This window comes from Chrysemys picta, chromosome 3 (assembly GCF_011386835.1).
Source record: "Chrysemys picta bellii isolate R12L10 chromosome 3, ASM1138683v2, whole genome shotgun sequence".
NCBI classification, from domain to species: domain Eukaryota; kingdom Metazoa; phylum Chordata; order Testudines; family Emydidae; genus Chrysemys; species Chrysemys picta.
In genome coordinates this window covers 166,461,577-166,485,848 of record NC_088793.1, presented here as the reverse complement: position 1 = coordinate 166,485,848, position 24,272 = coordinate 166,461,577, and the positions used below count along the sequence as shown (strand labels likewise).

The 24,272-nt window shown below is 43.3% G+C and overlaps 2 protein-coding genes across 4 annotated transcripts in view; one reads left to right on the top strand and one right to left on the bottom strand.

The window, feature by feature from the left end:
* NSL1 (NSL1 component of MIS12 kinetochore complex) overlaps positions 1-10,495 on the bottom strand; it is an 18,568-nt gene extending 8,073 nt beyond the window's left edge. The window contains exons 1-2 of the mRNA XM_005278905.5: positions 10,222-10,495; positions 4,891-4,975 (exon numbers count right to left, since the gene is read on the bottom strand). Of these exons, the coding sequence (XP_005278962.1) occupies positions 4,891-4,975; positions 10,222-10,449 (313 nt within the window). The 5' untranslated portion in view covers positions 10,450-10,495. The remainder of the gene's footprint in view (positions 1-4,890; positions 4,976-10,221) is intronic.
* Positions 10,481-24,272, top strand: LOC101939950 (putative deoxyribonuclease TATDN3). Of its 3 annotated transcripts, none has more exons than XM_005278903.4 (10): positions 10,481-10,631; positions 11,729-11,761; positions 16,192-16,265; positions 17,836-17,920; positions 18,577-18,639; positions 20,753-20,862; positions 21,254-21,309; positions 22,418-22,530; positions 23,580-23,657; positions 24,047-24,272. In XM_005278903.4, the coding sequence occupies exons 1-10, from the start codon at positions 10,572-10,574 to the stop codon at positions 24,188-24,190; spliced, it is 816 nt and encodes a 271-aa protein (XP_005278960.2). In that variant the 5' UTR covers positions 10,481-10,571; the 3' UTR covers positions 24,191-24,272. The 3 variants fall into 3 exon arrangements, with proteins under 3 accessions (XP_005278960.2, XP_005278959.2, XP_065445557.1); XM_005278902.4 differs by having other exon boundaries at positions 23,577-23,657; XM_065589485.1 differs by lacking the exon at positions 23,580-23,657.

Sequence of the window (24,272 nt, the reverse complement as noted above, 5' to 3'; positions counted from 1 at the left end):
ATTTCCTGGATGCCTTGAATCCTTCTGAGAAGCTTCATATTTATGAGAGCATTGGTTATTGTTAAGAGATGGGCTACACATATTTTAGTTTTATACTAGTATAACTATTTCGGTCAAGGCTGGGATTTTATTCCAAAGTACTTATAGCAAGGCAACGCCTAGTTATTCCCTTTTGCGAGTAAGCTAGCCTAATATAAGCTCCTTTATACCACTATAATTGCATCCACCTAGGGGGATTGTTCTGCTATAACTATACTAGTATAGTTAACGCAGTACAACTTCTGTGAGTAGACAAGTCCTAAGATGCTAGTTCTCATCAGCTCCCTTCAGCAAAGATAGTAGACGTTGGAGCAACTAGCTATTAGAAGTGACTACTGATCCAAAGCCCATTAAACCGAATGGAAAAAACTTCCATGGGCATTGAATCAGGCCCTCAAGCTTGACAAGTATTTTGTCAGATCTACTAAACCCCATTACTTTGATATTTGTGGCAGCCTTTTCAGACATGTATTCAGCCTGAAGACACATTCTAGACTTCAGACAAACTTTGAACTCCTTGAGAATTATTACAAGGTGTGCCGTAACTATACTATGACTTAGAACAAAGGCTGGCTATTTTGAGACAATGCTCTTCTTCCAGCAGTAATGGCTGCTATTCTTCACTACATTAAAAAAAAAAAAATTACATTTTCTGAGGGACTGAAGAGTGGTAATCCTGACACTGAGATATGCAATGAAAAATATAAAATATATATTTTACCTCTGTACTCATACAGACACCACACACTTATGAGTTGATCTTTCTGTAATACATAATGTTTTTTTCTAAGAGCAAATCTTAAAAGTATCAGACAAAATATGCAAGGCATTTTTCCCTTTGGCTGTAAAGTAAGGAGAGAAGTATTATGTGAGGAGTGTTTGCAGTATGTGTCTCCTATAATAAGTTCTTAGCTTCTCAAATATTGCAATTAAACTTGACAATTTTTAAAACTAAATACTATTAGATTTGTCTGAGGTTTCAAACAAACTTTAACCAGCTGTCTATGTTATTTAAAGTCATATCATCTATCATTACACACTATAAAAACTAGTTACCCTAACCCCATTTCCTTCCGTTTTGTAACAGTTACATTCCTGTATTCTAGAATGCATGTGATCCAAAGGCTGAGACCATTTTAGATTAGGGGTAGGCAACCTATGGCACACGTGCCGAAGGCGGCAAGCAAGCTGATTTTCAGTGGCACTCACACTGCCTGGGTCCTGGCCACCGGTCCGGGGGGCTCTGCATTTTAATTTAATTTTAAATGAAGCTTCTTAAACATTTTAAAAACCTTATTTACTTTACATAGAACAATAGTTTAGTTATATATTATAGACTTATAGAAAGAGACCTTCTAAAAAGGTTAAAATGTAGTACTGGCACGCGAAACTGTAAATTAGAGTGAATAAATGAAGACTCGGCCCACCACTTCTGAAAGGTTGCCGACCTCTGCTTTAGATGTTAGTGTATTAGGGAAAAATGGATATTCAGCACCCTCTACTGGTCAATCTGCGCAGCATCAGTGGATGTGGAAGAAATGCCAATAGGCAAAACAATAGAGTTGGGTGGGAAACTGTTTTCCCATTCCATGAAAATTTATGAGATTTCAAAATATTTCCTGTTCTGCACTGGGACAAAACCAAGTCCTTCCAAACATTTTCACAAAATAACCGACACCTCCCCGTCAGGCGAGTGCCCTGACCACCAGGCTGACGACTATTTGGGGTACAAGAGGGAATTCCTCTTTCAATCTTTCTGGTTGGAACTGTTCTACTTTGGCTATATAATCCGTTTGTCTCTGGTACAATATGCACTTATCTATAGAAAGTGGAATAGCTCTAAATCCGACCCTGAAGTTTTGATTTGTTGAGAGCAAACCACCAATGTTGTGCTCTAACCTTGTTTTCCCATCAAAATAAGTGGGTTATTTACACATACACACAATTCACAAGACTTATAAAATAAGAATTTTTTTAACAGATTTTGCACAGCTGTAATGAAAATCAATAGTTTACATTTTAAAATAAATATTTTTCCTAGAAGTGTATTAACTGCAAACTTAAATGCTGAGCTGAGTACTTCTGGCATGTTTCCACTGATATTCCAATAAGAAACTAAAATTGACATTAGTTCAAAATGATCCAAAGTGGGTAAGAATTTTCAGATTTTTTTTTTAATTCAAACTTTTTTTGTTTGATTTTCTTTAAAATGGGGAAAAAGTTTTCCATAAAGAAAAATGTATTCCAATAAAAAGTGATCCACATTAAAACAGAAACAAAAATATCCTTCCATAAAGAAAGTTTCCAAGATGATGCAAACTTGAAAAATACTAGTTTTACAATGGTTTAAGTCAGGACTCTCTAAAACAGAATCCATTTTCTCAGTTCCAAACTTTCTGCCAAGAGGCAGTGATTCTGGAACATAGCTTGGAGTGTTTCCTAAGCCTAGGTCATCAGTTGTAGAGTTTATAGAGCTTGCTGACCAAGCAGCAGCTCAGGGAACTCTTCTTCCACATTCAAGTCCATACCTGTGTTTTCAATTTCACTCAACCAAGGGTAGCAGTTGCATGTGAGGAAGAATACCTGACACTCACTAACAGGTATATGCAACCAAACCACACTAACTGTCTTCTGTGAACACTAGAGGATACTAAGAATCCCCATTATTACAAATTAAAAGATATTAAAAGCAGTAACTGCATGTGACAGGGTGGATTAGGCCTAGAGGCCCCCTGCTGGAGGCCTTGTGATCCTGCCACATCCCACCCCAGAAAAGGCCAGTAGAGAGGTCCTCCAAGCTGCCTAGAATGGCTGTGTGGGAAGCAGCCACTCAGATTCCAACAGGTCAGTATAAGAAGAACTGCAGGGCCACAGCAAGTTCAGTTCCTTGCTGGAGCTGTAGGAGCGTAGACAGTGTGTGGCTGGCTGATAGAGCTATAGGACCTCGGATGAGGTAGTGCTGTCAGAAGCCAGGGAGAGCTAGAAGGAGCCCTGAGCTGATTGTGGGAACTCCATCAGGACAAGGTCCTGACGTAAGGGTGAAGACGGCACAGGGCCGTGGCGAAGTGGCCCAGGGAATCAGAGCAGCAGCGTGACTTAGGGCAGGACTACACTACAGCTGGGATCGAGGCTCTGAGATTGATCCACTGGCAGTTAATTTTCGTGAAGACCCACCAAATTGACAGCAGATCGCTCTCCAGTTGACTCCTGTACTCTACCCCCGACGAGAAGAGTAAGGCAAGTAGACAAGAGAATTTCTCCCGCCGACCCCCTGCGGTAACTTGACCTAAGGTACATATTCACGTAGCTGGAATTGCAGTAGTGCGGTAGTGTAGACATAGCCTTAGATAAAGGGACACAGCAGATAACTATCTACAGGATCCCTGGGATGGTACCTGGAGTAGTGGACAGCCCCTCCCCCCCACCCCACACACACAGCCACTGGGGGAAGCAGCTTGGACAGTGAGGAACTCCAGAGAGGGGAACTAAACTATAGTGACCCAGCTGGAGAGCTGTAGCCATGAAACCCCAAGAGGGTGAAGACACTGCCTCCAGGGAAGGAGTCCTGAGGCACTGCTCTATTCCGGAGCAGGGACAAACAGTGACATGAGAGGGCACTGAGAGAGGCCCCTGTTGAACATGTACCTCAAAAGGGGTTTGGTGTTGCTTTTATCTCACTGACAGAATATGTATGACTTGGGTGGATGGCTGAGTCAGTGAAGACCCACCACAAACTGAAAGAGTGCAGGCTCTTGCACTCAGCCAGGGGGTGCTCGCAAGAGGTGAGTGCAACACTGTTACACTGCAAAATAAACATTTTTCCCATTCATCTATTCATTACACCCACTCTTGTGTCTCTGGATATAATCAAGAATGCCAATCCCTGTGATGTAAACATACTTTTCTCACAAGAACTGGCTTGAGATACCACCAAACAACCATCAAGATAGTATAGGAAATTACAGTAGTACTACCCAACATCAATTTTGCTCCTCTAGGATGCACAAGGAATTTAGCTTGTCGTTAATCTTTGGCTGGTAGTTTTGCAGGGGTGGGACGTTCATTACTTTGCATCCATTGAATACTCTATTATATGTTAACTGTTACTCTATTTCTCTTCTTACTATCATTGTGAGAGAGTTACATCATAGGCTGGGGTGTCATGATTTAAAAAAATTGCAAAGTAAAAAAAAGGTTGTGAGTTTACTGGGAAGAACATTAGTTTCATTTTTTGTTAAATCTGATTTATTGCTTATTAAAGCTTTAAAAATAATATCCCTTCCATTTGTCCTATTCAATTCAGATAGTAAAAATAAGAGAAGAAACAAGACTAAGTGAATGGGACTGTAACAAGTGATCATGTAAAATGATTATTTTTTCAAACTAAATCTTATTTTGTAAATATTGCACTAGTCCTTTTGTTATGAACCCTTCTGCAGGATAATTACCATGAGCATTGGTTATATAAACTTCTTTATTTTGAAATGTCATTTACCTATTATTTATAAATCACCCATCATCTTGATAACTGAGTATCTAACAAATCTGAAGTCGTAAGTGTCAGAACAAATTCAGTTATCTTAAACACCCCGTTTGTTTCCAGGTCACAGGAATTTATATGTTCAAGGATTATTTTTCCTCCTTTAATTTATATATGGAGGTTGTTTTAGGGGAAAGGTTTTAATTGAAAAGGTGTAAATCATTAATCTGAACACACACAGGCTTGGGTTCAGTCTGTTCTCTTCCCTAGGCATCACATATATTAGCAACAACAGGAGGAACAATTGCTTGATTAATATATTAAGTGCTTAGACTAAAGTGAAGACATTATATTAAAAACCAAACACACACCATTCTGAAGCTCAGCTTCATCTGAAGTTTCATGCCATGGGTGTCCATTAATGGTAATATTCTCTTGAACTGATGTTTCAAAGTTCTGTAAGAAATTCAGATCAAAATATTTAAAATAATATGCTTTCTAGCCTACCAATGTAATATAACACAGCTGACAACTGAATTTAAAGAACTTGTTCAGCATTTTCATTCAGGCAAGGACTCCATCCATGTTCCCTTGAGTTATTTTGTGTGTGTGAGACCCCCACGTGGTACCTTAACACAAGTTTAAAGCACATTAATGTGGTCTCTTGGTTTAGGATGGTCATTTGTTCCAAACATCCAGGAAGAGGGGACTGGCAAGAAAAAACTGAAAGAAAGTAGAAGGAAAGGATAATGGGAAGGGAAGTATGAGAGCATGCTGTAACCCATCCCCCTGTCTGGCAGGGGCAGAAGCTGCTGCAGAGTAAGGAGAAGTGCTGGCCTCCTCTCCTGGGCTTAGTGAGGATAAGGAGGGAAGCCATGCAGCTACCTTTGTCTATAGCAAGGGTTCTCAAACTGGGAGTCGGGATCCCTCAGGGGGTAGTGAGATTATTACATAGGGCGTCGCAAGCTGTCAACCTCCACCCCAAACTCCGCTTTGCCGCCAGCATTTATAATGGTGTTAAATATATTAAAAAGTGTTTTTAATTTATAAGGGGGGGGGGTCATACTCAGTGGCTTGCTATGTGAAAGGGGTCACCAGTACAAAAGTTTCAGAACCACTGGTCTATAGGTTATCCTACACTTTTGATTATAAGATCGTCTTTTCAGTTGCACATAAGTTTGCCAAACAACCTGTCTGAAATGAAAATTTTCATTCCAGGTGTCTGACTCAGGCTGAATTTTTTGATATGTTTCAGCTAAAATGGTTCAGTCATTTCCAAGAACGAGGTTAGGGAAAAATATATGCTTTGTCCATCTTAAAAAAAAATGTTTTGTTGAGCTTTGGCACAGAATATTTGGTAGGTATGTCCCTGACACCATGGTTACCTATCTTTTGCTATTCCTGTGAAAATCCAATCAAATCCAGCCAAATTACAGCTTGTGCAACCTTAAACTGGCCCACTTGTGCATATGCGTTATGATACAGCCATTAGTTACAGGATCCCCTACTTTACACAGAGCCCCTCTCTCGTTCCCTGCACAGAATGGATGGTGCATACTAAATGGGTAGTTTTTAATCTTCATCATTCAAAGTGTGCCCCTCAGCCTTATTTACTGCACACTACCCAAACACTGCATTGAATACAGAATAAATTAATGTCCTCCTGGGCTTTTCTATGGTGCTCTCACCATAGTAATTTAGCTCTTCACACAGCATTATCATCCCCTTTTTACATATATAGGTCTAAGGTACAGAAATTAAAGCCCAAGGGATCAATTAATTTTGGGTGCCCAAACTGAGAAACCTAGGACCTAATTTTTATAACACTTTATATGATCGGAACAGAACTCCCACTGATCTCAGTTGTAGTTCTGAGTGCTTGATACTTCTTCAAATCCAACTCTTGATGTCGGAAGTTGGGTATCCAGAAAATGAGCAACAAATTAGTGCACACCTGTGAAAAGTTTGGTTTAAGTGTCTTGCCCGGCATAACGTAGGAACTATGTGACAGACATAGGGGGTTCACAGGACCCTCCCTTCTCTTCCTGCAGCCCTCTGCCACATTCACTACACACCTTACATTTCTGCAACAAATGGGGGATGAGGTGTCATTCATTATGCAACCCTGATTCATTCCCAGAGCATAGTCCATCCCATGCACTGAATGAGATGGGGTTCTGTAGAAAAATTAGTATATGTTCCTATGATAGACTGTATCATAACGTATACACACAAGAGTAGAGCCCTACAACAGGACCCAAAAAGTGTCAGGTCTGGGTCTAGCTGGGTAAGGAAAAAACAGACCCTCTTGGACTCAGGCCAGGTTGGCTCTCTTCCTCCTGCCAGTGGGGCTGGTACATCGGCAGCTGCATGCCTTGCTCTTGCTGTCACATCACTGCACAGCGTATGCTGCAGAGTGAGTATGCCGAGGAGTTGAAACCCCTCATGTTCTGCTGCACAGCAAGGAATGGTGGACAGCAGGAGCAGGGCACACCGCTGTGCTGACCCCACAGGCAGAAGTGGGCAGTGGTAGCAGCGCTGACTTGGGTTTGGAAGGGAAGGGTTGGTTGGGGTCAGGTCAGAAAACTATTTGACTCTCTTGGGTTCAGGTTGGCCTGGCTTGGGTCCAATTTTTAGGCCTGAGCAGAAGTCTACACAAAGAGGGCTGAATCAGAGAGAGGAAAGATGGTCAACAGGTGCTAGCCTCAGACCAAACAAGCATGATGGGTTGCATAGACAACCTTAATTCTAGCATTACCTAATTTCTGAGCGCTTGACTTTGCTATCTTAATGTTCTTTTAATGTAGTGTTATTAATAAGCCATAGAAGATAGGTATGAAGAAGCTCATTCAGAACCCATACAAATTCAACAATGAAGCCAGGTTTTCTTTTCCATGTGAGACAATTACAAATTCTCACATCTAAAGAAGATTGCTTCTATTGTGGAGGTTGGGTACTGGCCACTTCTTTATGGTCTATGACAACGGTTCTCAACTGGGGTCTGTGGCCCCCTGGGGGTCCATGAGCCCTTTCAGAAGGGAAGCAGGGCCCCACCACTGAAGCAGGGGGCACCCCCCTCAGGGTTGAAGCTCTCCTCTCCCCCCCACCTGAAGTCAGAGCAGCATGGAGCTGAAACCTCAAGCTCCGCCTCCTCCCACGCTGAGGCCAGGAGCAGTGCGGCTGAAGTCCTGATGCAGGCAGAAGCCCTGAGCCCACGGGCAGAGTTGAGGGGGCACAAGTGTGTTGCCCTCCCCTCAAAAACTGTAGTGCCTTACCCAGAGTGGGCAGGTCCTCCCCCCACACCTCCTCCTCTCTGTCATCTCCCCTCAGGCCCCACCCACCTTCTGGCCAGATCCTAGGCGGGAAGCCAGAGCCAGGCAGTGCGGGGCAGCTGCTCCTCTGGCTGGTGGTGCCATGAAGTGGGCAGCCGTGGCATTCCGCTGTCTGCTGCTGGTGCCCAGGGTTGCGGCTCCTTCTCAGCTCCCAGCCCACTTTGACTGCTCACGCAGCTGGTCAGCTGCCCAGGCGGGGAGCCAGCTCCGGGGCAGGCAGAGCCCTCGGGGAGCAGCAACCGGCACACAGCCCCAGACAGGTGGGTGGCCTGCTGAGGTGAGTCAGGGTGTGGAGGTGGCACTCCCTTCATGGACCTCACTGTGCGGAGCTGGCCAAAGTCCTGCCGGCCCCTGCCTCCCCAAAATAGATGTCAAACAATGCCTATGCCCAAGGGTCCCACCTCTGGCCCAGAGCTCTGGCCCTTGTCCCCGGGCATGTTGGGGGAAGCGGGGGGGGAGGAATCTCAGAAAGAAAAAGGTTGAGAACGCCTGGTCTATGACATTTTTCAGAACATGAAAACCACAAAAATAAAAAAAGCTGGATGGTTTTTCTGCTTCATTAACCTATTTAAGGGGATACCAGCAATGTAGACTAGAGTGTAAAAAAAAAAAAAAAGTGTGAGTTAAATTAGTTTCAGGTACTAGATGTTCCCTTGTATTCTTCTGACAAGTTTTTAGGGACTTACAATCACATTCTCCTTTTTTTCTTTGTCCTTTTCCTGTCCCTGCATGAAAGACCCATAGAAGCAATAGGGGAAACAAGACCAATCCCCAATTCTGAAATGTGAGCCACACAGGCAGATTCCTGAGCATGTTTGGATCCCCAAAGTCGTCAATGGTCTCTGTTTCAGAGTAGCAGCTGTGTTAGTCAGTATCCGCAAAAGCACATTAAATACACAAAGCACATTAAAATGTACAAGACAAAGGCTGAAACACAGAGACATTTCCCCCTCTAGTCTTTAAAAGCAGCTGAGAAGGGATGCAAAGCACTGAAGCAGTGCCTAGTATTATCATCGTTCTTAGATTAGAATCAAAATGGAGTTGACAAATTTAAGATTTGGTCCGAAATCAACAAAATTAAGTAGTCAAGACAGTGCGAAGTACTACACTTAGAAAGAAAAAAAATCAAATGCCCAACTACAAAATTGCAATAGGTGGTGGTTCTGCTGTAAAGGACCTGCGAGTTATGGTAGATCACCAACTAAGCGAGAGTCAACAATGTCATACAGTTGCAAAAAATGTGAATATTCTGGGGTGCATTATAATAGGAGTGTTATATGGAAGGGTAGGTCTACACTATCGCTTAAGTCAATTTAACATATGTCGCTCAGGGGTGTGAAAAAGACACTCCAAGTAATACAAGTTACAACAACCTAAGCGCTGTTCATACCGGTGCTATGTTGGCAGGAGACGCTCTCCCACCAACATAATTACTCCACCTCTGCGAGAGGTGAAAACTATGTTGATGGGAGAGCGCTCTCCTGTCAGCCTAGAGCGTCTTCACCACACATGCTACAGTGCTGTAGCTGCACCCATATAGCGCTTCTAGTGTATACCTTCCCCGAGAGACAGAAGTTAACTGTGGAGCTCTACTTGGCACTGGTGAGGCCTCAGCTGGAGTAGTGTGTCCAGTTCTGGACACCACACTTCAGGAAAGATGTAGACAAACTAGAGAGAATCCAGAGGAAAGCAATAAAAATGATAAAAGATATAGAAAACCTGACCTGTGAGGAAAGGTTGCAGAAAACCTTAAGTCCTGAGAAAAGAAGCCTGAGAAAGAACCTGCAAAGTTTTCAAATACATCAAGGGCTGTTCTCCAGAGAACTGAGAACAATTGTTCTCCAGATCCAGGCAAGGCAGAGCAAAAAGTAATGGGTGTAATCTGCAGCAAGGAAGATTTAGAATAAATGGTAGGAAAAACTTTCTAATGATAAGGGTAGTTAAACTCTGCAACAGGCTTCCAAAGGAGGTCGTGGAATCCACATCGGTGTCTAACATGTTCTTATAAACCTCCCAACACCTGTCAGGGATGGTCTAGGGTCTACCTCAGCACAGTGGGCCGGACTAGGTGATCGCTGGAGGTCCCTTCCAGAGCTCTATTTCTAGGACTCTGTGGCTGCTCTCACCAACTCCAGCCCCCCAGGTCGGAGGCGGCTCGCACAGAGGTGGACGTTTAATTGCGGGACTGTGGCCCTTGGGCCCTCCGGGCTGGCTGAGGCTTCGGCCTCACCAGGGGCATCTGCCAGCCTCCTGGCTCCGCCCGAGGGGATCGGTCGGGGCAGCCCCAGCCCCGCTTTAAGACGGGCCCAGCCTCCCCCACCCGAGCGGGCGCAGCATGCGGCTCCCGTTCACCCCCGCGGCGGCTCTTACCCACAGCGCGTCCCGCAGCGCCCGCTCCCGGCTCTCGGCCCCGAGCTCGCCGGGCTGCCCGTCCGCCAGCGCCCGCACGTACGGGGCGCACAGCCCCAGCACCTCGCCCACCCAGCGCTTCGAGCAGCAGCGGACGCGCGTTTCCCGGAGGGCCGGGGAGGGCGGCCGCGGCTCCGGCCCCTTCGCCGCCGCCTCCATCGCTCTTGGCCGGGCCGGGCTTGCCGCCATTTCCCGCTTTCCAAACCACCGGAAGCGGAACCCGCCCGAGCCCTTCATGAACCGGCGTCTCAGATCACCTGTCCGGGCGGAAACCGGGCACCACTCAGCCGTTCCGGCCTAGGGCGCTCGGGATGGGGGCTGTGGGGCCGGTGGATTGTCACTGCCACCTCGCGGCGCCGGACTTTGAGCGGGTGCGGAGCAGTCCGGGGTGGGGGTGGGGGCGGCCCTTGCTCACCCCCGCCTCATCGGGACCCTGCGCCTTGGTCATCCCTCCGCCCCTACATCCCACCCCTCCGTGCCCCGTCGGGACCCTGCCCCTTGGTCACCCCCATCCCCACCCCTCCGTGCCCCGTCGGGACCCTGCCCCTTGGTCACCCCCCGCCCCTCCGTGACTCACCGGACCCTGCTCCTTGGTCACCCCACTCCAACAGCACCCCCATCCCGCCCTTACGTCATCCCCTCCGTGCCCCACTGGACCCTGCCCCTTGGTCACCCCACTCCACCAGCACCCCCCTGCCCCGCCCCTCCGTGCCCCACCGGCCCCTGCGCCTTGGTCATCCCGCCCCTCCGTGCCCCGTCGGGACCCTGGCCCTTGGTCACCCCCCTCCCCACTCCACCAGCACCCCCGTCCCGCCCCTCCGTGACTCACCGGACCCTGCTCCTTGGTCACCCCCCTCCCCACTCCACCAGAACCCCCCTCCGCCCCTACGTCATCCCCTCCGTGCCCCAGCAGACCCTGCGCCTTGGTCACCCTCCTCCCCATTCCACCAGCACCCCCCCCCATCAGGACCCTCTCTCTGCCTCTTGGTCACCTTCCCTTCGTGCCCTATTGGGACCCTGCCCCATCAGCCCCCCTGTCCTGCCCCTTGGTCACCCTCTGCCCCACTGGGACCCCCTTCTGTCCCTTGATCTACCCCCCCAGCCTATCTACACTCTAACCCTTGCTCCCCTCTCTTAACTCCCCCATCTGGATTTCACCCCCTCCTGCCCCTTGTTCACCCCTTCCACCTTTCTCCCCACCCCCAGTGCTTTACATCAGGGGCCCTTGCTTTGGGGTGTGAGGGGCTGCTCAAGGATTGCTGGGGCTGCTTTTCCCTCAAGTGGAAGGTTTGCATCTCACAGATGGGTGTTTTCCAGCCCTGTGGCATCACTCCCTGACTTTTCCACTGTAGCCCTTCAGCTCTTGCTCTATTTGCAGATCCCTTAAAAGAGTAGACACTTGTCATTTTAAAAGTCTTGTTCGCCTCTCTAATTCAGGTTTCCAATAAAACATTATAATCTCTTTCAGGATATTGAGGATGTATTGGAAGAAGCAAAGAAGGTGGGTAACTATACTGGCATTTTTGCATAGTTGCAAAGTGTTTGCTAATTACACACATGAAAGGTTTCAGAGTAGCAGCCGTGTTAGTCTGTATCCGCAAAAAGAAGAACAGGAGGACTTGTGGCACCTTAGAGACTAACAAATTTATTAGAGCATAAGCTTTCGTGGACTACAGCCCACTTCTTCGGATGCATATAGAATGGAACATATATTGAGGAGATATATATACACACATACAGAGAGCATAAACAGGTGGGAGTTGTCTTACCACCTCTGAGAGGCCAATTAATTAAGAGAAAAAAAAACTTTTGAAGTGATAATCAAGCTAGCCCAGTACAGACAGACAGTTAGATAACAAGTGTGAGAATACTTACAAGGGGAGATAGATTCAATGTTTGTAATGGCTCAGCCATTCCCAGTCCTTATTCAAACCGGAGTTGATTGTGTCTAGTTTGCATATCAATTCTAGCTCAGCAGTTTCTCGTTGGAGTCTGTTTTTGAAGTTTTTCTGTTGTAATATAGCCACCCGCAGGTCTGTCACTGAATGACCAGACAGGTTAAAGTGTTCTCCCACTGGTTTTTGAGTATTTTGATTCCTGATGTCAGATTTGTGTCCATTAATTCTTTTGCGTAGAGACTGTCCGGTTTGGCCAATGTACATGGCAGAGGGGCATTGCTGGCACATGATGGCATATATCACATTGGTAGATGTGCAGGTGAACGAGCCCCTGATGGTATGGCTGATGTGATTAGGTCCTATGATGATGTCACTGGAATAGATATGTGGACAGAGTTGACATCGGGGTTTGTTACAAGGATAGGTTCCTGGGTTAGTGGTTTTGTTCAGTGATGTGTGGTTGCTGGTGAGTATTTGCTTTAGGTTGGGGGGTTGTCTGTAAGCGAGGACAGGTCTGTCTCCCAAGATCTGTGAGAGTAAAGGATCATCTTTCAGGATAGGTTGTAGATCTCTGATGATGCGCTGGAGAGGTTTTAGTTGGGGGCTGAAGGTGACAGCTAGTGGTGTTCTGTTATTTTCTTTGTTGGGCCTGTCTTGTAGGAGGTGACTTCTGGGTACTCGTCTGGCTCTGTCAATCTGTTTTTTCACTTCAGCAGGTGGGTATTGTAGTTTTAAGAATGCTTGATAGAGATCTTGTAGGTGCTTGTCTCTATCCGAGGGATTGGAGCAAATGCGGTTATATCTTAGAGCTTGGCTGTAGACAATGGATCGTGTGGTGTGTCCTGGATGGAAGCTGGAGGCATGTAGGTAAGTGTAGCGGTCAGTAGGTTTCCGGTATAGGGTGGTATTTATGCAGGCTCGTTCACCTGCACATCTACCAATGTGATATATGCCATCATGTGCCAGCAATGCCCCTCTGCCATGTACATTGGCCAAACCGGACAGTCTCTACGCAAAAGAATTAATGGACACAAATCTGACATCAGGAATCAAAATACTCAAAAACCAGTGGGAGAACACTTTAACCTGTCTGGTCATTCAGTGACAGACCTGCGGGTGGCTATATTACAACAGAAAAACTTCAAAAACAGACTCCAACGAGAAACTGCTGAGCTAGAATTGATATGCAAACTAGACACAATCAACTCCGGTTTGAATAAGGACTGGGAATGGCTGAGCCATTACAAACATTGAATCTATCTCCCCTTGTAAGTATTCTCACACTTGTTATCTAACTGTCTGTCTGTACTGGGCTAGCTTGATTATCACTTCAAAAGTTTTTTTTCTCTTAATTAATTGGCCTCTCAGAGGTGGTAAGACAACTCCCACCTGTTTATGCTCTCTGTATGTGTGTATATATATCTCCTCAATATATGTTCCATTCTATATGCATCCGAAGAAGTGGGTTGTAGTCCACGAAAGCTTATGCTCTAATAAATTTGTTAGTCTCTAAGGTGCCACAAGTCCTCCTGTTCTTCTTTTTACTTACACACATGCTTAAGTTTAGGCATATGAGTGGCCTCATTGAGGTCAATGAGGCTACCCCCATTTCTAAAGTTATGCATGAGCTTGTGTTTGCCTTATACTGAAAAAACTTCAATTCTGCTAACATTGCACATTTCCTGTTAGCTGGGCACAAAGTTTTATACTGTAAAATACAGGATTGCAACACAAAATGTAGTTAAATGTGGAATTTATACAAAGCCTAGTGAAGTCTGAATATTCAGCACTTTCAAATCTATACAAACATGAAGTAATCTTCACAATAGGAGTCTGTGTCAGAGCTGAGATTAAAATTTGGAAGATCTTGATTTACAGATCTGTGCTTACATCACAGCTCTCAAGTCATCTGTGACAGTGACTGTGTTTATTTCATCTGACAAGGACAAGCTAGACAACAGCCTGGCTTAGGGACTGTTAGGAATAAAGTAAAAGCCTCCCCTGGCTGTGCTTTGTCCAGAAACTTCAGTGACTTGGGGACTGATCCTGCAAACTGCTCTGCACAGCCAGGCCACTGTACCCCCATAGAGCCCCACTGACTTCTCTACCATTCTTTGTGGGCCAACTCATGCCTGAATGGAGCCCTGTAATTGCATGTCTTCACCTCAAGGTTTCCCCCTCATGCATGGATACTCATACTGGGGTCTTCACCAGGAGGTGCTAGAGATGATCACTTCCTTGGCCCCACCAGGGCCTGTCTGGCTGGGTCCTCTCCAGATCACTGAAAAATTCATTCCCCTTTTGAGGTAACAAGAGGTCCAACTAAGTCCAAATAAATATTTTCACTAATAATACTTTGCACCTCTTAGGCTACACTGAAGTTCTCTGCCTTTTTGTCCCTATTCCTGGGCCCTACAGAGTTTCTCCTATGTTACATCTCCTCAGCAGGCTTCCCCCACTGCCTTGCCTTGTTAGGTACTCTGGCAGCACCAGCACATCTCAGGAATCTCCCTGCTTTTTATAGGCCCTATCCAAGGGCCTCTGCTCACCCCCACATACTTCCCGTAGATCTTTTCCAGCTTGACTTCCCCAGAAAGGAAACCCCTCTTCCTCCTCGCCAGACTGAGTTCCCAGATCTAAGTAGTCCTCTCTCTGATTCCCCTCCTTCCTTGCAGCTCGGGTTAGTCATAATTAAGTCTCCATCACAGTCATCTTGAGGATAGGTGTTTGGTTAGAGGCAAGGCTGAGCCCAGCTTGCCTTAAAGGACCTCCCAGATTGTACCCAGCCCCAGTGAAGTTAACCGACTCTGGGCAGGTGCAGTGGTTTCTCCATGTGGAGCAGCTTGCAGAATCAAGGTCCAGTCTTTTGCAGACAAAGTAGTTGGGGTTATATTTTGAGAAAGACAAATCTGGTTGAATACATAATATTTTTCTGAGGCCATACATTTGTATGTAGCATATGGTTCTTAAAGGAACTATTTATGGTTAAGATGCTTTTGCTACCGTTGTATGGACAGGAAAATCAGCTGTCATTTCTGTTTCTTCATGGATCCTATGGAAGAATCCTTATTAGGAGGGCAGGGTTTCTAATTCACCTATTTTTTCTTATTTCATTGTCTTACTTATTAGTCAAAATTGAGTGTGTTTCATTTAATAATGGGGTTTTCTAATATAATTAATATAAATGTTGGTACAGGTTGCTTTAGTGCTAGTGTAGTAAACTGAAATCCTTTATCACAGAAGAGTTACAGTAGGAGCAGCAACCCTGCAAACTTCCCTGTAGTATGATGCTGGCATTTCTCATCCTGACTTTGGAGCTGCCAATTCTAGGAGCAATAGGGTACTTCAGTTTCTATGGCTTTTCAGTCCTTGGTGCTGAGATTGCCACAAGGCAATAAGTAATAAATGTGTTGGTTTACTAGACCACAATGAAAGCCATCAGATAGAACAAACTTTCACTTATTGCTGATCTAGCTCTTATTCACATTAACTGAAGCCTTTTCATTGACTTTACAGGCATGATTTTGCTTCCATCTAGTTGTATTTGAGACAGTGATCTAGAGTTGAAATGTTCCATAGCCCATTACCAAAACCCAGAGATGTCACGTTCCCCCCGTTTAACCTACATTAGATGTGCCAAAAAGCACAGGGCTCATTGATTGGTTTTGGACTCTTAAATACCTAACCTACCCTATCCTTTAAAAATGCCCTATTGTCTTAAAAAAATTCTGAATTCATGGACATTTTTGAAAACTATTCTGATTATTTTTTTCAGTACTTGTACCAGTAGGTGGCACAGGGCTGGTTGTTAGGAACAAATGGAATTTAAACCTTCTCTCCCAAATCCCACCCCAGCAACCCCAGCACTAGGCTTTCCAGAGAAGGGTTCATTATACATGAAATTCCCCACCTAATTTTTATCAATTAAATGCAGACTATGAGAGAGCTTGGAAGTTTTGTCAAGCTAGGAAGTTAATCTAGGATATCCATTTGTTCCTCTATGCTACAGCAATTTTATTTCCTGTTGTTTCAGGCTAAAGTTTTCGCCCTTGTGGCAGTTGCTGAACACTCAGGAGAATTTGAAAAAATTATCCAGCTTTCGGAAAGGTATTGTTTATTCCAGCGACTTTGTCTTCTTTGCATGTGATTAAAACAATAATTATTTTTAAATGACTGCAGAGCAGTTTGATAAGGTTGGTGCCATGGGATTCAAAACATCAAGGAAAGCATGTTCTATGGAAAAGGAGAAAAAGAAAACACAAGTTGCGACTGCACATGGGCAGTACCCAAAGGACAGAGCAGGATTAATGGCTGTTCATGGGATGCAGCAAGGCCTTACTTAGACTGTAAATTCCTTGGGGCGGGGACTGTCTACTGGTTCTGTGTTTGAACTGTGCCTAGCACAATGGGGTCGTGGTCTGTGACTGGAGGTCCTAGGTGCTACTGCAATACAAATAAATAATAATAATTAATAAATGAGACCTTGGTGAATCAATAATAATAATAATTTTTCACTTTTCCAGTGCCTTTCATCCAAAAATTCCTAAGGGTTTTACAAATATGAATTAAGGTTCATAATCCTCTTGTTAGAGAGCTAGGATATGCAACTTTACAGACAGATACATTGAGGAACAGAGAAGTTAAGTGAGTAGCCCAAGGTACATGGTGAGTCAGGGCAGAATGGGAATAGAATGTAGAAATCCTGACTCCTGTCTTCTGAACTAACCATTAGCCACACTGCCTCTCAGAGTCAATAGTATTGTACTAAGCATTTTTTCTATTTGACTCTTCTGTGCATAATCAAATGTAGGGTGTTTGAGTTGGGAGCTCTCTGCAATATCTAAAATCTTTCTGAGCTCTTTCCTGTTTGCAGGTATTAGAGTTGTGACAAAAACCAAAAAAATCAAGCACAAAAAGGCATCTTAAGCTGGAATCCTGCTGGCATGTATTAGGTTTGCTTTTAGGTGTCTTTATTTTGTATTATCTTGTTTATTTGGATTTCTGCATGCATAAAAAGTGCATCTCCAAAAACTTGTCACAAGATGAAACTTGTAATTGAAAGGTAGCAGTATTTTTATGAGAGAATAATATGCTTTTCACTTCTGTAGTTCCTTTTAACTGAGGATCTCAAAGTTCTTTATAAACTTTAATTAAACTTCACAACACCCTTGTGAAGGAGGTATTTTCCCACATTTTACAGAGGGAGAGAAATTGGCACACAGAGATGTTGAGGCTAAAATTTTCAGAGAGACTAATGATTTCAGTTGCTTCAATTTCTTCGTATCCAACACTCATGGTCTGATTTTCAGACGTGCTCAACACCCAAATTTATGTACATTGTGAGTCATCAGCAGCTTAGAAAATCAGGCACTACATGTGTCAAGTTGGACATCCAAAAATCAGAGAGGACTTTTGAAAGCCTGGTTGTAACTTGCTCAGTGTCAGAGAGCAAGTCCAGTCAGAGGCAAGAATAGAACCCAGGTACTCTGGCTTTCATTCTCTGGCACTGGGCATACGATGTGCTACTGCTCAAGTGGATTGCTGGTTATTGGGATGACAAGGAATGTACTGTAGCCTTAATTGATTAATTAATACTTTTTTCTCTAGTTCTTTACAGTAGTCATGATGTAGCATGCTTTGTGATGTTTCCCATTGTTAATATATTTCTCATTTCTAGGTACCCAGGGTTTGTCTTGCCATGTCTGGGAGTTCATCCAGTTCAAGGTATTCCCCCAGAGGAACAATGCAGTGTTACTTTAAAGGTATAAATAAACTCTTAATTGCCACTTGTCCAGATTGGGCCAAGCAGCAGGCATTCAGAATTGACTCATTTGACATTTAAAATAAATCCAACCTATACTGTACATGTTGCCATAATACAGAAAACACTGTGGATCAAATCCTGAGGTCCTTACTCATCTTTGATTCTGTTAATACTCAAGCAAAATGCTACTGAAGTAATTTGGCTCTCTATTTTACAGAGGGCTACAGTGGAGCGGATGATCTGCTTACAATCAACATAATGAACATGCACATTTAGCTGTCCCTCCACTTCCATGGGGAGTGGAAGACTAAAGAGAGATGTATACATCTGTGTCCATGCCCTGACCATATTTGGTGACTGTTTGCACTCAGACTAACAGCTGGCATGTACAGGATATTAATAGATCTTGTCTTGAAGAGGTAATTACATGTTCCACTCATCTAAAAAATAAACTTTAAGGCAGAATGGTCTTGCAGGATCTTTAAACCTGACAGACTGCCCCCGTTTCCCTCCAACCTACTGTAGGAGCACGTTTCAAGGTACACAGATGACAGATTAAGTGGTTCTGTATCACAGTGGAACTGAATTCATCCTGCTCTTGCTTTGCAAGGATAGAGGGTTGTTTCTTTAATTTCTTTTATTTTCTTCTCGCAGGACCTGGATGCTGCATTGCCACTTATAGAACTCTATAAAGATAGATTGTTGGCAATTGGAGAGGTAAGTAGAAGTTCTGTGTTTTGTTTAAATCCTCTTTTTTTTTTTTTGCCAGCATAGGTCCTCTGAGTTACAAGCACTTAGCACATGATCAGCTCTGTATAAACAAAAAGTAATACTAATAATCTGAGCAGCTGGAGAACCTGACCTGTCATTCCAGCACTGAAAATATTTTCCTTCATATACTTCCCTGAGGCATCTCCCCAGTCGTCTCCCTCCCCCTCTTCCCCACTGCTGCTACTTACTTTGCAATGCTAATTTTTCATCTGAACGAGAATTTTTTTCTGAATCTGCTATTAATGCCCTTCAAATAAATAAATTGGCAACGGGAATTTCCATTCACACAGCAGTAAGGGAATAGCCTGAAAAAAATAGGAGAAAAATACAGCAGTAGCATTTTGTATCTTCCTTCTCCCCTGCCCCCAATCTTTCCAGTTTCCCCACTTTTTCTCTCAAGTTTTTTCAATTGTACTTTTCATTTTTAGAGTTTCCTGACCCATCCTACTCCTTGCAGCTGCTCTTTCCTGCTAAGAATAACTCAATATTTTGATTTCAACCCAATGGGAAAGTGCCAATGGAACTTGACAGTACAGGTTGAATGAAAAGGAGGAGGTTTTAAAAGCGATTAGCTACTTTTTATTTTATATTTAGTTAATAGTGTAGACGTGGTATGAAGTATCTTAAATATACATACTATCTTTCACCTGCAGCCATGCCAACTTGTGCGGTGATCTTGAGAGCAAAGTGCGGTCAAGCTGGGTCAGTACTTGGATGGGAGATCTCCACTGACCATTTAGGGGCTGTGGAAAGCAGTGTCTGTGATTCAGTTGCTGATCTCTTACCTTTGACTCAGTACTGAACTGAGGTATGGTGCAGGAACACTACTGCTGAAGGTGCTGTTTTTAGGATGAGATATAAAACCAAGTCCTGACGACTTTGGTTCATTAAAGATCCCATTGCACTTTTCATAACATTACAGGTGCTCACCTCAGTGTCCTGGCAAAATTCCCACTGAAGTACTTGCATTCTGCTTTCCTAATTTGCCTCAGCAGTTTTGTTTGGCTGGGAATCTCCTTTACTTCCTGTCCTAAACAGTGGTGTGGTTTTATATGCTGTTGTGGTTTGAGGCTTGCTTAATTAATGTTAGTAAAGCTGTTATTACTTCCTCTCAGTGGATTCCACAGCGCTTCAGAAATCATGTATGTATGAATGTATTGACATAAAACTAAAATGTCAATTTATTGACCCTCAAAACACAGTATAATAGGTAGGGAATTCATAGTGTTCACTCGAATCGCCACTGAAATTCAGGGTGGAATGCAGCAGAGCAATATTAGAGCACAGGTAATGCTACATGACAGTTTATTACAGGACATGAAGGCGAATAGCTGTACAGTGGCTTGTATGACTGGTGATTGGTGTCTGAGCCCACTTCCTGCAAGACACATGGTCATATCTCAAAACCACCACAACAAATGACAATCTTGCCTGCAGTCTTAGCAGAGAGAATTAAATAAATATGAAGTACCCTCTTACACCTGGATGCCCTTTGGTTTACCCTCTGACACCGTGCAGGGTTGAGTCACACCGACATGTCAGTATAGGTAAATTTGCTATGTTGCACCTGTTCTGTAGATAAGGCAAGGACTTCGGTTGGTACAGCTGTGAACCTTTCACAACCTTAAAAATCAACTGAAAATATTTAATTCCAATACTATACAGCTGGTTGACTTCATTAGAAATGGGCTTGAGCTACAGATTCAGATCTGAATCCGAATTTCCCTTGGAATTAAGAGGATTCTGGATATGGGGTTTTAGTTTGGAAATCATTGTTAAACAACGGTTATAGCTGCACAAAAGTCATCTATTAGTTAAAATGTTGAATAAAGTTCTTGGGTCTCTCAATTTATTTTCAACTCCTAAAGTGTTTGAATGTTGAATCTAAGCTGATAACAGACCATTTCCTATAGAGCTCATTTTAATGGCAATCCTTCCCAAATGTATACATTTAAAACTGACTGGCAGGATTGAAAAACTATTTCTTTACTGAACTGCAGATTAGTATGTAAAGGAATCAGGTTGGTGAAACTTTCTTATGTCTCCTCTTGTGCTGTAGGTTGGACTAGATTTCACTCCCAGATTTGCCAGCACTGATGAACGGAAGCAAGAACAAAGACAAGTCTTGATCAAACAGATTCAATTAGCGAAAAGACTGGATTTACCTTTGTAGGTCTTGTTTATACTGACAGGTTATTGTGTTTCAGAAGAGATCTAAAATCAAATTCCTTCATATCTGTAGTTATTAAAGAGCCCAGAGCACTTAGAAAAGTAAGGATATTGCCTTCATTGTCTTGGCCAAATTACATTTACATTGTGCCTACTTGGGTTATCCCCTGTAGTTTCAATTGCATACTGTAGTCTTCTTCTCTTCTTATCTTAGACTGTTGCTACTGTATTTTCATGATGGCTGAAGTGATTTCTTTATACATGTTTGTAAAGTTCTTAGGGAATCTTTCTTGGTGAATGGTGCTATAAAAATTGCTGTCAAATCAGTTAATCTTATTTAAAAAAATACTCTGCTTAATTTCCTAATACTAGTTTTTCTTTTCTTCATTAGAAACGTCCATTCTCGTTCAGCTGGAAGACCAACCATTAACCTCTTAAAAGAACAAGGTACTTTTTTGGGTCACTTCATGCTATTAAAAATTCATTTTTTTTTCAGCAACCTTTCTTTGGTTTTACCATATCTCCTTATCATGCATGTCAGTTTGCTTACACAAAGCTGGATGGGCACAGTTATGGAGGTCCTTCTCAAAGTACTGTAATTTTAATTTATGGGATTTACTGTTTGTTTGAGGAACTGTTCAGATTGCCTTAGCCACTAGCAGTTTGTCAGTTCAAATACACCTTCTGACAGACCCATATCCATGCTCAGCGTCTGTTCAGAATATCACATTCTCTAGGTTGGCATTTGAAATTCTACTTTTTTTTATTTTTAAAAGGTGGACATTTTAAATACATTTCAAAGAGTGTTACAGGCAATTAACTGATATGATACTTTTATAGCTTAAGTCTTGGAGCTCATGAAGTGGAATCATGGCGTTATTAAAATAGATAAAAAAATTAAGGCTCTGGTATCTCTTATGTTTTGAACTAAGATCAAGTGTTGTATCAATTTAATATCAAATACTCACACTCCTGGGCGATGGAATCCTGCACTGGTAGGGGAATGGACTCGGTGATTTAATAGGTCTTCTTTTTCATCTTTTCATTATTGCCCAATTTGCCTTACTTAATGGGAGGGGGGGAAACCTGTAAAAAGAAGAAAGGAAGGAAAGTGAATATAATTTCTGTCTGTCTCTATTATGTTAGAATGATGATGTCAGCTGCTGACAGAAACTCCTTGGCCCGACTGTACTTTCCTCAGACTGTAATGCTTTCAAGAGAAGGAGATTAGAATTGTTCCCATGGTGCTATCTAGCTCCTTCCCTCCCCAGACTGTCTCTGCTTGCAATCCCAATCATATCTCCCAACATGGCTCCTCTCGTAACAGGCTCTTCTTCTCCACGTCCTGCCCCTTCACATGATTTGTTCTATAAGCTATCTGTCTGACACCGTAAGCACCAACTGTGCTGGCATCACAGGAGCAGTTCTGACTCTGCTCCTCTCCAGAGCACTGTAATCCTAGAGTACAGCGAGACCAAGGGTTCTAGTACTAGGAGGTGTCGACATAGTCCTATCACGAATATAGTTACTTCCTAATTGGTTTGGCTCTCTGTAGGTGCTGAAAGGGTATTGCTTCATGCATTTGATGGGAGGCCATCTGTGGCGATGGAAGGAGTGAAGGCTGGATATTTCTTCTCCATTCCTCCTTCCATTATAAGAAGTGAACAGGTAAAGTTCAAAGGGACTAGTCCTATCTCAGTATTTGGGGATTGCAGCCTGTAACCCTCAGTTTATCACAAAGAAAATATTACTTTCTGTTAGGCTGATTTTTTTTTTAAACCCTATAATATGTAAACTTCTGGTGACCTTTTCTTTGGAAAGCTCTAGTGCTCCCTTGCTTTGGAGTAGGGACTCAGAATTTGGCAGGGGGAGACTTGTGTGTCAGGAATGAGCCTTATGCTGTTCCTGTGAAAATCCACTCTAATTTGGCCAAGTTATATGTCTACGAAAAACTGCAGTTTGCACATGCTCAGCAGAGACTTTAAATTTTAGCAGCTATATTCTTCAAAGATCCCATCCACACTGGGCACACTACAGCCACAGGCCAAGCAGGACTTTCCCTGCATTGCTGCAGGCTGTGCTGGGTTTAGGCACCTGAAATGAAAGCAGGGAAGCTTGCCTGTCCTGTGCTCTAGTAACTCCCTGCTGGGCCCAGGCAGTTGGAGAAGGAAGCAGCTGCCTGATTTGAATGCAGAAGGGACAAGAGCCAGACTACGATGATGGAATAGATTGGGACAAGAACCCTGGGGATGGGAGGTGGGACAAGATTGGAGGAGAAAAAATAGTATGCATGTAATTAAATATTGTATCATAAGACATATGCACAAAGAGGATGAATTAGGGTTGCACAGGCAACTTTGATTCTGGTATATCTGAGCTTTTGAGTGCTTTACTTTGCAACCCTAATGTAGGTTGTTGGGTTTTTTTTATGTGCAATAATATTACTTGATTTAATAGATAATAATGGGCTGAGTGCTTCACTAGGGGTGGCATTGTGTATATTATGGAGACTTTATTAAAAAGTAGTTCATGTATTCTTGACCATTTTTACTACTTCCTAATTGTGCAATTAGCAAAAATATATTTACAAGATCCCCACGGTGTATTACTGCCATGCCTTTAACATGAAACATACCTCTCTCTCTCTCTCTCTCTGCTTTTTTTTCCTAGTTTGAGTGAATGAGCCATTTAATAGCTTTCTTGTTTCCTTTAAGAAGCAGAAGCTTGTGAAAATGTTGCCCTTAGAATGTATGTGCTTAGAAACCGACTCTCCTGCACTAGGTCCTGAAAAACAGGTAAATTGTTGGTTTCTCCACTTCTGCATTTCTAAAAATGTAGCTTACTGAGGACTGTAACAGAGGGCAAAAGTTGAATAGGCAGAGACAAGGAAGGAAAGACATTGTCAGATGAAATTGGAAAAGAGATAGCAGGTTGATAAGGCAGAGTGATACAAGGAGCCAGTTCCCAAAGGCAGGGACTACACAGGAGAAGACTCTTGCCAATTGCAGGAATAGATTGAGAGGAGACTGGTGGAGGATGAGCAAATATAACAGAAATTACATTTAAGGCCCGATCAGTGGTATATTTGAAACCATTTGCAACAACTGGTTCTGAAGATAAATTGAATCTGACACTAATGTAATTTCAGATTCTTTAATTTATTCTCTGTTTTTGTACATTGCAGGTGAGAAATGAACCAAAGAATATTTTCATTGCTGCAGAGTATATTGCCAAAATGAAAGGAATCCCAGTGGAAGAAGTTATAGAAGTGACGACGCAGAATGCACTGAAACTGTTTCCCAAACTTCAGAAATTTCTCTGGAAATAGACCCAGACATATTTAAAATTTGCAATTACATTATGTCCCAACAGCTAACATGTGCAATAAAAAAAAATCTGTCTTGTCCTAA